General features: G+C 42.3%; 1 protein-coding gene across 2 annotated transcripts in view; it reads right to left on the bottom strand.

Annotated features, from left to right (window-relative positions):
• The window catches only part of prickle2b (prickle homolog 2b), a 99,654-nt gene that overhangs the window by 9,164 nt on the left and 76,831 nt on the right, over window positions 1–13,659 (bottom strand). For both annotated transcript variants that reach the window (XM_015002474.2, XM_015002475.2), the window contains 2 exons: window positions 7,756–7,939; window positions 838–951 (listed from right to left, as the gene is read on the bottom strand). In XM_015002474.2, coding sequence (XP_014857960.2) covers window positions 838–951; window positions 7,756–7,939 — 298 coding nt within the window. The remainder of the gene's footprint in view (window positions 1–837; window positions 952–7,755; window positions 7,940–13,659) is intronic.

Below are 13,659 nucleotides of genomic sequence, written 5' to 3'. Positions count from 1 at the left end.
TCTTCTAGCCGTAGTTTCCTTTAGTCTCGGTTTTCCTCCTGTGTTTGTCAGCTGTTCCCCATCACCCAAATTCGCCTTCGCCTGTTTTCTGCCTCAGCTGTTCCCCATCAACTCTAATTAAGAGTTTTTACAAAGCATCACTTCAAAAAAAAAAAAAATCTAAGTCTATAAAATTACACTTCATACTAATGAATGCATTTCTTTACACCCACAAACCAATACTGGAGGTAAAGTTGAGTTCAGTGATGAAGGGGGTTAGTGTTAGTCCAACCAGACACTGATATCCGTTTTCTGTCCGTAGAGCAAAATTGAGGGCATCAAAAAGCTCAACCATCGTGTTTTTTGTGCGTCTTGTTCAATGCTTGATTGAACAAAAATAGTCACTGTCGGAGTCGAGCCACTTTGGGACCTCTGAAATCAGAGTAGCCATTGCAGACTTGTGGGCATTTTGAGCACGTTTGTTTATTTTGCCAGTCAGATTTTCAGCCACTTCGATGCAAGCCGGCAGCGCTAAAACGTGTGGAGAAAAAAAAGAAAAAAAAAGAAAAAGCAATTAAGGCGGAGCGTGCCGATCTCCTACGGAGCTGCCTCTCAGGACGGCTCGTGGTTATGATTTATTAATGCAACAAATCTCAATAAGTGGCTACAAACATTGCTCCGTCTCTTTCACGTCCATTAACGAGACAGCCCCCCCCCCCTCACCTCCCATTTCTCCTGCCTGTCTCCCCTCCGCTCCCCTCTTATCTCCATAATGGACCGAAGTGGGGAGCGGCGGTGGAGGGAGACGTAGATGGATGGACGGGGGGGGGTTTAGTTAGGGTCGGTCCAGACTCTCACCTCATTGTCGTGAGGCGGGAGCTGGTGGAGGAGCTGCTTGATGCGGTACTTCTCTCCTGGGCTGTTCACGTAGGGCACCTTGTCCTCGGGCAGGGAGCTGTAGTAGTGATGAACCTGCCAGACGACAAACACGGGATTAAAGCTCCGATCCGAGAAACCCCTGAAGTGATGACATGTAGGGCTAAATTTAACAGAATTAGCACGTCATTTGATTAGCATTCAATCTGTAATCTTCTGTCACATAAAATGTATTTGTATTCTTTGTAAAATGGCATAAAAATGTTTTTTTTTACACTGTGTTTTTAGGTCTGACCTAAAACCACATAAGGAAAAAATTGCTGTCTTGACTTTAATACAGGTTGTAGTGTTTAGCAGAAAATATAGGAATCAGAAGATCATCCCATTTTTTACATTGATGCAAATCTCCAAAACTTTTGGCTGATTTTGATGAAAGTCCAAAAAAAAACAAAAAAAAAAACACACACACACAAAAAACTGAAAGTAAATGTTGTTGGTTTTAGTGTTTATGGTTTTAAAACAGTGGAAGTTCGTAGTTCTCTTTTTTCTGATCTGCCGATCATCAATTAGAGACGATCAGGGGAAAATGGAAAATTTCAAATCTCTTGCCTCTCCTGCATTCTAATTATTAATGTCAAAAATGTTCCTTTTACTACTGCAGACAGAAATATATGCTTTTCCTGGTCAATACCCGTTCTGTTTGAGGTGAAACCGGTGAGTCAGGAAAAAAGGCGAATCATGATCTGATCTTTAGCCAACTGGTGCTTTTCCATATTTGTCTGTAAATTGTTCAAGACATTAAGCAGGTCAAGCTTTTCCCGACTGGATGCACAGAATTAATTACGAAAACAGATTATGATTTTGACCGATTCAAATTTTTGCCTAAGCCAAAAAGAGAAAAACGTGCTGCAGGTTTGATATAGACGGTGGACTTAAACAGAAAATGGAGAATTTACAAGGGGTTAGTTGATGTGTTTATATATGGGGAGTGAAGCGATTTCCTGGTTTTGATGCATTTACATAATGAACAAAGGATAAAAAATAAATAATTGGTCGATTCTGAATTCAGGTCAAATTAGTTGGTGCATCTCCATTTCTCAGTTGTTTTGCCTTAGAAACAATCAAAAACGATCTTTAAAGATGAACAGATCAGGGTTTTCCTGGTCGAACCTGATTTCCGATTATTTTATGTTTCACCTTCTGATTACACAGAGAAATTAGTGAAGAGTAAAGTATTTAAAAATGAGGCAGATATATTTTTCTTTAAATATTTGTTGTGATAATTGCTCAGAGCTAATCAAGGGAAAACTGACCCACTTTGGAAACAGATGTCTGACTGATTCAGCGGTACGTCTCTCAAACTCTGAATGCTCAAGATGAATCTTCTAATTTATAAAGTTTATTCATTATTGCACAAACTGTGTAGATTATTATATAAATAGAAAAAAAACAACTGAAACATCTTAAAGAGTACAACAATGGGGTTAAGTTTTACCAGAGCAAGCCATCAACACACACACACACACACACACACACACACACACACACACACACACACACACACACACACACACACACACACACACACACACACACACACACACACACACACACACACAGTTAAGAAATCACTTTGATTTATGGTCCACCAGTGGAGACTTAATGGAACTCCACTCCTCCGTCTCTGCACATTGACATGGGAATGTATCACTGACGTGTCAAAACACTCGCACACACACAAAAACAGACAAAACAGACAGACACTCGTACGGCCAAAGCAGTGATTAACCTAAATGAACGCGGTGTGTGCTGCTGCAGATTAATGCTAATCTGGATAGTTCCAAATTGCATTCCTCGCATTTCCGTGGCACACAATGGGTGTCATCTCCTTGTTATTTATCACAGCCCCTTTCTTTATTACACTGTATCTGCAGGGCCGGGGTGCCACAAAGGTCAGCGCAGGGGGGAGGAGCAAAACCGCAAGGAAGGTTTAAAGACTGAGGCCAAAAAGAGAGAAGAACAAGAGAGATTTTGGAAGAATTTGTTACAAAAAAAAAAAAAAAAAGATACATAAAAGTGTGGCATTAAACAAAAAGGCAAAACTAAATCAGAGCTGTTGTCCTCAGTAGAAACGGTATCTTTGACACTCGCCATCTGGCTCGATGACTGAATGGATTTGCTGACTTGGGAAATTTCAGACTCGTCTTTGCCAAGCGTCACCAAAAACGGATTAACCTGAATCCTCCAAACGGGAGCCGGTGATCCAAGGACCAAAAATAAAACCTTAAAAATGCGTCTTCAAGCTGAACTGTAAAGCCGGGGCCGTTAAGAAAACCTGGTCGGCGGCGGCAACCGGTGCTCCAGTAAAGCCGCCTTATCAAAGGGAGTTTGGGTTGGGATGATTTCACAGCTCTTGTTCGGGTCGCAACCCGATTCTGTCTGCTCTGATTTGGTTGGCGTCCCCGTGTGTTTGTTGGAATACAGTCCATAAAAGACTGACTGAAGTCTAGAATGTACTGTACGTACACACACACACACACACACAGAGAGCTGATGATAAATTACAAAACATGCCTCTGCCTCCAACAACAGCAGGGTTAGAATCTGGAGGTGAAAGGCTCACTGCCCCAGGGGGGTAAAGATCAAAAGATAGATACACACACACACACACACACACAGAGAAAGACAGCGAGAACCAGGAGAAGCGGCTTGCGATAATAACTGTAATCAGAAGCAGATGAAGCTGAAGACAGGGCAGACGTTTCAGCTGAACCTAGAGGAGTGTTTTCCCCGGCTTAATGGTAGGACTTTGGGTTAAGAAAGGGTGACAGGGGAGATCGCTCGTCACAGCCGGTTTCTATTGCTGCTAACAGCCCGACGCGTTCAGGGAGCAGCTCTGGCGTTCCTCAGCGGGCTTGGCTGCGACGCGGCTCCGGTCAGAAAAATCGCAACTCGCCACAGCGACACATGGCGAGACAAATTGGGTATTCGTAGCAGAAGTGCAAACTTTATAGATGACTGAATGACGGTGGGTTTCGTCAAGGCCAAAAACCAAAAGGAAACCAAACACTGAGCAGGAGGATAATCAAATTACTACCTTTTGACTAGCAGTCGTTCGCTTCTCAGAATTTAGGCATTGTGTATTGTTTGACGTCATTTAACACTTTCGCCGTTTTTTAGTGTCACGAATTGTAAATACTTTGTCTTTTAATGCTCAAAGAGACAGAATTATTGTAGATTTTTAAACCAACTCAGTTGTAAATTCCTATGAACTGGAGTACACGATTTTTATACCTACACATTATTAATGTTGAAATGTATGCCTTTACTGTAGATTATTTTTTTATTCTTTATTTTGTTTTTTTATATACATACAGCTCTGAAAAATATTGAGAGCACATAAAATGATCAGTTTCTCTGATTTCACTCTTTATAAGTTTATGTTCGACTAAGATGAACATTGTTCTTTGATTCTATGAACTGCTGACATGTCTCTGAAATTCAAAGCAAAAATTTAGTATTTATTTGCAGAAAACAAGAAATTGACAAAATAATACTACTACTACTAATAATAATAATAATAATGCAAAGAAAACAAGTTCATATTAATTTAAAAACAACAATACTAATGTTTTAACTCAGGAAGAGTTCAAAGATCAATATTTGGTGGAGTAACCAGGTTTTCAGTGGGGTTCAGTGCAGCTGTATAAACGTTTATGGGTTTATTTGCTGCCATCATCCGTCACTTTGGTAATATTGCCCAGAAATAAATGACATTTCTGTTTTATTCATTTAGGCCATGCCAGAGGAAGCGTTTGTTAAAAATGACTAAAGGATTGAAGTTACTTTTATGTTTAGCGTTGAACATCATCATTGCGTAGGACAAACAGGCAGGATAACCTAACAGTGAGCACGGCCAGTTTGCGGGTTGGCCATAATTCCCACAATCCTTCACTTTCTTCGCATTTTCTTGAGCGGAAGGAATAAGGCTGAAATGGTGGCGCCGTAAAAAGGGTCACAAGTCACAGGACAATAGACGCTCTTAGACTGATGGGAATGTCATGAACTTTAAAGACATTTGCTCATAAAACCTTCCATCCATTATCCATCCAATGGCGGGTGGGTAGGAGGAGGTAGAGGGGACACACACACATATATATATATATATATATATATATATATATATATATATATATATATATATATATATATATATATATATATATATATATATATATAACAAATGTTTTGCAATGCATGCAGCAGATGTTAAAAAATGTCAGCGATGCAAATGGGAACAGCCACAATCACTCAAAGATCAGTGATCAGTTCAGCTGCTGACAGTTTTATTGGCCCCATGCTGGCCTGGAATTGTTTTAATTGTGCTCGGGTCTATTTAGGAAACAGGTCAAACTACCCTCACTCCTTTTCTCTGTCTCTCCCTCTCTTGAAAGCCATGGGTCCAGACCCTGCAGCTAGCTTATATTTCATTACCCAAAGGCCAAAATGCTGTACAAACATCCAGCGTTAAGAGGGCTGAAAACACGTACGTCATGCTGGACAGAAAATTAAAATCAGATTCCTGTGACCGCCGAGACCGACTCTGCATGATGATGAAAAGTGGAAAATGCCCCTAAGAGGACTCGGCAGAGTTGCATTCTTGGCGTTGCTGAACAGTAAGCTGGCAACGTCGAGAAGTTTTGTTTCAAAACACAGGCCTTCCTCACACTGCTCCTAAAACATAACGCCAAAAGCCCAACGACGTCTCCGCTCGGTGAAGATTGCATTCCTGCAAAGCGGTGGTTATTGGGTTTAAGAGAGATACCTGTATTTTTATTTTAGGGTAAATTAGGTCTCAAAAGAGTGCAGAGCCATCCTTGGTAATCCCCCAGATCCACGTACTTGACGGCTGTACAGCTGCGCGGGAATCTCTCATTACACAGAGGGGGACGTTACACCTCTGCCAGCTGAATAGCAGACTAATAAAGAGCTCTGGCTGCCAGAGCGGAAATCTAAAACCCACCATTTAGGTCCAAAGCTTTAGCTTTTTTGTTTAGATCTGCTCCTGTGCAAAAGGTCACACAACAAGTTTTCCACAGCTTGAAGATGCTAGCATTTCAGAGATAGTGTCACATTTGTGCATGACTGCATATTAGAAATGGAAGCTTTTATAAATTTTGAGTGATATTATGCAAGTCTCATCTGTTTTTTTTTTTTTCTTTTACAAACATCTACCATGTTGAGCTTTGATTTACAAGTGTAACCCTGGAGGAAAGAAAGAAAAAAAAGAAAGAAAAAAAAAAGCTCCCCTCGGTCCTCTGAGGAGAAAACCGGAGCCTCTGCCAGCAGCGTATTGACTCAGCTCCTCAACGAAATGAAACCAGCGTCCATAAACGCCCCTATTGTCCAATTAAAGCGGAGACCCTCCCACATGTGAACACCTCCAGCTCGGCGGAGCATTGTAGAGGAGGATTTTCCTCCAACGCGCGTGAAGCTGCTTAATGTGCTGTGCGGGCTCGACTTGCGAGGGCCAGGAAACCTCCTGCAAACATGTTCGGAGGCAGAAAACAATCGGGAGATTAATTTGAGGGCCGGAGCCACGTAATCCTTTGTCAGTGGTTAGCCTGGTGAAGACGCCGTCAGCATAAACATGCAGCGACTTCCAGCACTGGAGTTATACCTCTTAATCTGTTGGGGGGAGGATTATGAGTGAAACCTGCAGCCAGTCTGGTTCACAGTTGAGCATCATGATTTTAAACCAGACAGTCGCAGCCCATTTCCTGAACTCGTCTCTGTGTGGCGTTTCTTAAAGTGCCACCTCCAGCTGGAGTCTACACATCTTGTGAATCTCTGTCATATTCACAAACGGGCTTCGGTTCACAATCCTCCCAAGGACGCTGCTGTCCTCGCCGCTTGTGGATTATTTTCCCACCAATGTTTTTCTTTTGCTCAACTTTTTGTGAAAAGCTCGTTTCTTCTTTGTTGAGGGACATGATGCCATGTGACTGATGAGGCCAGTGGGTCTTACACAGGCGGACTGCATCTTCTCTGAAAACCTCGTATTTGTGCGATTCTTTCATAATATTCCACAAGAACAGGAAGACCCTCAGATGCCGGCATGTCAGCCAAGCGTTTCCATGCCAACGACACACAGACACTTAGCAACAGGGGTCGCTCGGACCTCACTGACGCAGCTTAAGTGGCGCCTTTTCTTATTTTCAGAGCCGATCACTACGGTAGCCGATACTTCCTAAAGAATTTGCTGCGAAAGGAAAAGCAGTCAGCGAATTTCGTAGACGAAAAGAGAATTTGCATTTATTCTACCTGCAACCAGCAGGCAAAACCAGGGAAACAAAAGCTACGATTGACGCTTGACGTGAGGAACGAGAAAAAGTTTGAAAAGTTGTTGCCGCAAAATTTCTGGTTTAAGAAATAAAGTTTTTTTTTTTTTTTTTTGGCACACTTAGGATTTTTATTTATTTTTTTACTTTTCAGATGGCTAAGTCATTTTGAAAATAACTTCACCAACTGCATTATTAGTTCAACGGATTAATAAACTAACCTAAAAAAATGATTTGTGGCCCTTTAAGATATGTATCCGAGTAACCCTTTTGTAAATCATAACGTTGTCATAACATATAATTCAGAGGAAAATTATTGTTGTTTTTTCTTTTGACATCTTGTTTTATTAAAAGAAGTAAACGTTCAAATTGGCATCCCCTCTTTTCAGCGACAGCTTATTTTGTTATGCCTACACGCATCACTGCACATCAGGCATCGGCGAGAAAATCTCCTTAAACCAACAAACAAAAACTCCAGAGTCAACACCGCGTAGCTCCAGCGCCTCTGAGTGTTTACGCTGCGCGGTCCGAACGGAAACGTGTGCAGACGCGCCGGTACCTGCTCCGGCTTGAGTCCCGGCGGCACCCAGGCGTACTCCTCCAGGGCGCAGCCCGAGTCGTCGTCCGAGGTCGAGTTCCTCTGGAAGTCGTACATCAGCTTGGTGACAGTCTTCTCCATTTCCACCGGCATGGCTGTCACTGCATGCTCTTCACGCCGACACTTGCAGTGCACACAGATCTTCCTGCCATTGGACAGACAAAGGAGGGAAGCAACGGTCAGGCAACCCCCGTGTATACACTGGAAATTTATAAAAAGGGATTTTGGAATACAGAACAAAGAAAGTGAATTGCGATAAGCAAAAAGGATTTGTAATTGTCAATGCAGAGCTATTGCAGCAGACGCAAGGAAAACGTGTAAGTAATAAGAATAGTATCTCAAGAGAAAGAGGGAAAAAAAGGGATGATCTCACAACTTGGTTTGAGTTGCTTTAATAGCTTTAACAAGGATTTTTAACTGTGGTACCACAAACAGTGGATGTAACTGAACATGAAGAAAGACTCGTGCAAAGTACAATGTAGTTGAACGCAATACAGGCAGTGATGATGATAGAAAACAGAGCTTTGTGAGTAACAAAATTTACACAGCAGCCTGAACAAAGTTGGCATGAAACACTTCCACATGTCTTACCGGAACACATGCGCAATAAAAGGCTTTATTTTCTGCAAATCTGCTTCAAACTTACTGAGAACTTCTTGTTATAGTAGAGCAGGGATGTGAAAATACCATTAAAAAAAATACAATAGATGTGGGTTAGTACTTGATTTGGGTGGAGTCGACCTATATTTTTCCCTTTTAATCCAACCAATATGTATTCTTAAGCAAACCGAGGAGACGGTGTGTGCATACGGATTTGTGTGACCTTGACAGACCCGGAAAATGGGAAAAACCGGGTGGCCGAAAGGTCGCACCACGCCAACCCCGTAACCCCCTCAGGCGGCTAAACCAAGGAGACAGAATCTCATTACCTTCCCAGATGGATGCCATGTCTGACAGTCAGCGCCACGGAGGAGCTTAAGGACACCCAGGACTCGGTTTGACACACCGAGGCCTCAAGTGAGTGTGGATCTGTTGCAGGATGCGCACAACGTCTGCATGCAAGGCAAACCGCAAAATGGCTAATTCCCCGAGCTAACTGCTCTGGTGAACATGGATGCTGTTGATGGGCATTATCAGGTTGTAACAACACCTTTCAGCCCTAATAAAGACTATTTTGTACAACTTTGGCTTCCTGTTCCTATATCTTTGTTTACTTCTTAGTCATTAATTGCTACATACCCAGAAAACAAGAAGAAATGCATATACTTAAATTGCTATTGTCACGTTTGTCAATTCTCAGAAACTCCCCTCTTGTCATATTTAATTAAAACACTCCGGTTTGGTTTGAAATAATGACAGATCTGTACAACAGAACCCTAGTTATGTCCGGATACTGCTTGCATTTAGCAAAGGTAATAACTGCCAGACCAACGCGCCTCGACTGGTCATTAGCGACTCAATCACCCAGAGAAAAACTTAAAATAAATGCTAAGTGAGACGCGACCTTCATCAACACTTAAGATTCTTCTTCATATGCCTGAAGCTCAAGTAGCTTTGTCAGCTCTCTCTCTCTGTGTGCAGAAAGGCAAACCTCTGCATCTTCTGCTTTCGTTGTGGAAGGGCAAAGCCAAAGACTTCGCAAACGCAATGCATGCAAATTAACAAACGATCCCAAGTTCCCAGATGTTGTTGCTGCAGTGAATATTGATGAAGGAGCAATGATAGAAAAGATAAAGTCAATCAGACCTTCTGGGAAGGAGAGCGAAGCAAATTTCAACCCATACAGAAAAGCGTCCAATTACAGAACAGAACCTTACACATCATAAGCTGATTGGTTAGTCGGGGCACTCTACGCTGTACGAATGATGACTGAGCTGTGCGTGTTTCAAAGTGGAGGCCATCTTGCAAAGTGTTTTCCAGTTGTTGCATCAGCGTGTGACTTTGTCTGGTGAAGTCACTGGTATGCTGGATATAAACGGGTTTGCTTTCAACTTGACACCCTGATATCAACGAGTGGTATTTAGGTCAGAGAGGAAGCATTTTGATTTGCCCTCCAGAGCTGACCGAAAAAGATGAATCACCAGGCTACAAGAAAAATAAAAATAAAAATCACTGAATAAGGCGTCCACCACCTTTAAGTCCTTTATACAGCAGCTCCACTGGTTTACCACTGGTGGTGGTGCGTGCTGAAAGAAGGCTGAGTCGTCACAAACAAAAGACACAGCACAACATTTTTGGGAAAAAAACATACTTCACCTAAATGTATTTGAAACATAATACATATTGGTTGGATTAAAAGGGAAAAATATAGGTCGACTCCACCCAAATCAAGTACTAACCCACATCTATTGTATTTTTTTTTATGGTATTTTCACATCCCTGCTCTACTATAACAAGAAGTTCTCAGTAAGTTTGAAGCAGATTTGCAGTCAGCTGTCTGGCCGTGCGCAGGAATGAGTAAGAGAAGGACAACGCAGCATTATCCTCTGTGCAGCCAGCTTGGTCATTGGATTCTGTTTAGGATGTAGAGACAAAGCCTGCATTGACCGCATTTGATCATCATTTTAGACTGATAAAACCTTGTTGGATATTCGTACACTGAACAATAGATTCTATAAACATAGTTTGAGGCTTATGAAGCCATTATTTTACACGTGTAAATAAACATTCACATGATTTCTATTGTTTTCTCTTTTTCTTTTCTTTTTTTTTTTTCCGGAATTAGACATACACAAAGTCAGCAATATGTAGAGGAGTCCAGCTTGGAAAATCTATTGTAGTTTCACTAAACAGTTTGTGAAACTTTTACATGACATTTGTGAAAATAAAACTGGAATCTTTCTTTTCCTTCCCCTCCTCCCCCTCACAGTTTTGCAATAAGTTTGTGTCATTTTCGTAAACCAGAGGTGTCGCATCGTCTCGTGAGCTACATGCATCGCTAATCCATAGTAGCGGCACATGATGAGATGGAAAAACACACCAGTATGTGTTCCATCCTTCAGACATGCTTTCAGCAACTCAGAAGTTACGCCTCCCTTGGGCCGAGACCAAGTTTTCTTGAGCAGGATGACCCGAGCTGACGCGAAAGGAGGCATTTCACGACCCTGTCCTACACTTTGCCTCTTACAGTGAATCTGGAATTCAAAGCGGAGGGTCTGGTGATTGTTAAAAAGGGAAGCTCCTCTCCGACTCGATCTCTTTCCAGATGTTGTGATGATCCCCCCACCCGCTCCCCCAGAGATCCACCTAGCAAACATCTTCAGAAAGTAGATGCTTCACACCTACAAGTCCCATTTCCTGTTTCTCCTTCACTCCCCACAATTGACATCACGCCTTGACGGACCTGCTGGGGATTTCCCCTCCGCTGAAACACAATCCCCGAGCTCCACCGAGAAGGCTGCATGATTTCAATTAGATCAGATTTAGTGACTCTGGAAACACAAGTCAAGTACATCGCAAATGCCTCGTAAATGACTCCGAGGTACAGAGAAGGAAGCGAAGGGGGGTCGCGGGGTGTTGTACCGCTTCCACTTCTCAACGTCGCCTGCCCATTCTCAACCCAGGGGGAGTTGTAAATGCTGGCATATCATTGGTCGGGCCGAGTGCGAGGTTTACTTAAGTACTTGGGGGGTATGCTTTTCAGATGGCAGTCGCTGTGACCATGATGTCAGTGGACAATGATTCACAGTTTCCAGTTAATTATCCTTACCCAGTTCTACAACCGTGGCCCTTTTACCCAGATTCTGGGTCATTTTAATTTGCAACTGGGTTCTGACAGACGACTCTTTGGATCAGTCAAATGCGCCAAAGTCATTTTAAGTCTCTGCTGCCCGGTGTTTCATTAGGCCAAATGGGTTGTCGTGAAGCAAAGTTGCAATATGTTATCCCTCTTACACACAAATATAAAAATACAAATGTTCATCCATATAATGACTTCTTTAGACCAAAACATTGGAGTTGGGCCAGTTACTGTTATTAGTGAAACAAATTAAAGACGCGGTTTCGCAAACTGCAGGGCTGCCCGACCCTTTGCCACACACCGACAATTACCAGGGTGAAAAACCGCCACTGCATTTCTTCTTGGTTTATAGCAAAAATAAACTCAATTTCCTATTCAAACCATCACTAAAGGACGCAATAACACTGCTGATTACAGCAAATCGACCTCATCTGACTTTTTTTTTGTTCCCCCTTTCTTTTGTTTCGTCACAACATTCCCACCATCCTATGGGAGCTTTAGCATCTTAGCCACAAAAACATACGCATCGAATTTGGGAATCAAGGCCTGTGAGATTCAATCCAACAGGATAAAAGTGTCGTCTGCGTGCAGAGCTTGTACAAAAGACACTTAAAATACAGAATCCTTCCAAACACTGCCTCCCATGTGATTCATGGGACACATTAACATTGCAAAAAAAAATAAAAAAATGTCCCATTTGACATATTGCGTTGCCCTCATTTCAATGTATCCCCCGAGTACTGCCTTGGACGACTTGAAGCAAAACACTCAGGCAGTCGTGAGCGTCTCCTCAAACCACTGCAACGTTTCCATAGCATCACTGTTGAGGACCGGACTGAAAATCCGATCCTAATGAGGCCGCTCCTCAGGAAACAGAGGAGCAGAACAGCTGGATGCAGGAGGCAGCCAAGTCCCATGTTGATCTTTTTTCCGTCATTTAATCTACTTTACCTCGTTTGTTATCTTTGGAAGAAGTGAACGGAGACAACTCGCCTTTTGTTAAGCAACTCTCAACCTTTCTGATCAGAATTGTGTGTACAAATGGATGAAGCTTCGAGACGAACGATGCTTCAAAATGGTAACTGTTAACGATACAATTACTAGAATGCTAAAACAAGACCGAGGCGTTCCTGACAAGAGTCCGCCTGGACGACGGGTTTTTTTTTCTTTTCCCCCTTTTGGAATCCAATTAGCGACAGCCTGATGCAATGTGTTGCCGAAGCCAGAGATTAGACCTGCTTCCACCTGTCAAAACCAGTTTTAGGTTACAGATAGCCGAGGCTCTGCCTTCTGGTCAGACTGTGTCTGGGTCGCGAGCCGTGAACCTACCTTAAGCACAGCTTAAACAGAAATGTTACTTTGGAAGCGTAGATGACTGCTTGTACAAATAAGCTAAGGACCGTAATCTTCTTTTATGCTTGCTCTGAAACACTGCTGTAAAATAGGACGTGGACAGGATTGTTAAAAAGTAAAATAACGATGTACTGAGAAATCAGCTGGAAACAGAACGATTTTCCGGCTTTCTCAGTTTCACACCAAAACCTTTTTGTGATCAAGTGCTTCCAGTTGTAACGGAGCGTAAGGGATTGGAAACTGTTTCCTACATGACTGTGGTGCACTGAGGCTGAGAGGCAGCAACAGAGGGTGAGACTCTCAGCAGATAACAGGAAGGCTAAATGTATTGCGGCAAAGTTACTCCATTTTATCCTCTCGAGCTTTCAACCTTTATCTGTCGGGGATTTTTGGGATTTGCATGTGGCCTTTTGAGAATCTCAAAAGTAGTTAGGGTCTGCCCTCTCCAGGGACTAAACATAGAAACTGCTGCTATAGTAGAGTTAGCAATGCTAAGTGTGACAATCATTAATCGAAGACGCTAAAGACAGCTAAAAATGTTACCTCAACAAGCATGTTTTGGTTCTAAAATAGCAAGTACATCCCTATTTCACACTGACTTCTCATTGCTGTTCATGGCAGCAAAGCTGTATAACAAAAGAAGAATTAAAGCTGCTATTGCTCTTTAGGAAAAGTTAGAATCACCTACAGCTGGTATTAACAGGTCAAAACTCTGCAGAACTGGAGTTTGGAGAATTCTGCTTTGTGCTTCTCTTTTTTCTCAATTGCTTTAG

This window comes from Poecilia mexicana, unplaced genomic scaffold, assembly GCF_051168715.1.
Source record: "Poecilia mexicana isolate PSO_F unplaced genomic scaffold, ASM5116871v1 scaffold_5, whole genome shotgun sequence".
NCBI classification, from domain to species: Eukaryota; Metazoa; Chordata; class Actinopteri; order Cyprinodontiformes; family Poeciliidae; genus Poecilia; species Poecilia mexicana.
Note: the sequence above shows the minus strand (reverse complement) of the source record. Positions and strands in the feature narration are given on the sequence as shown.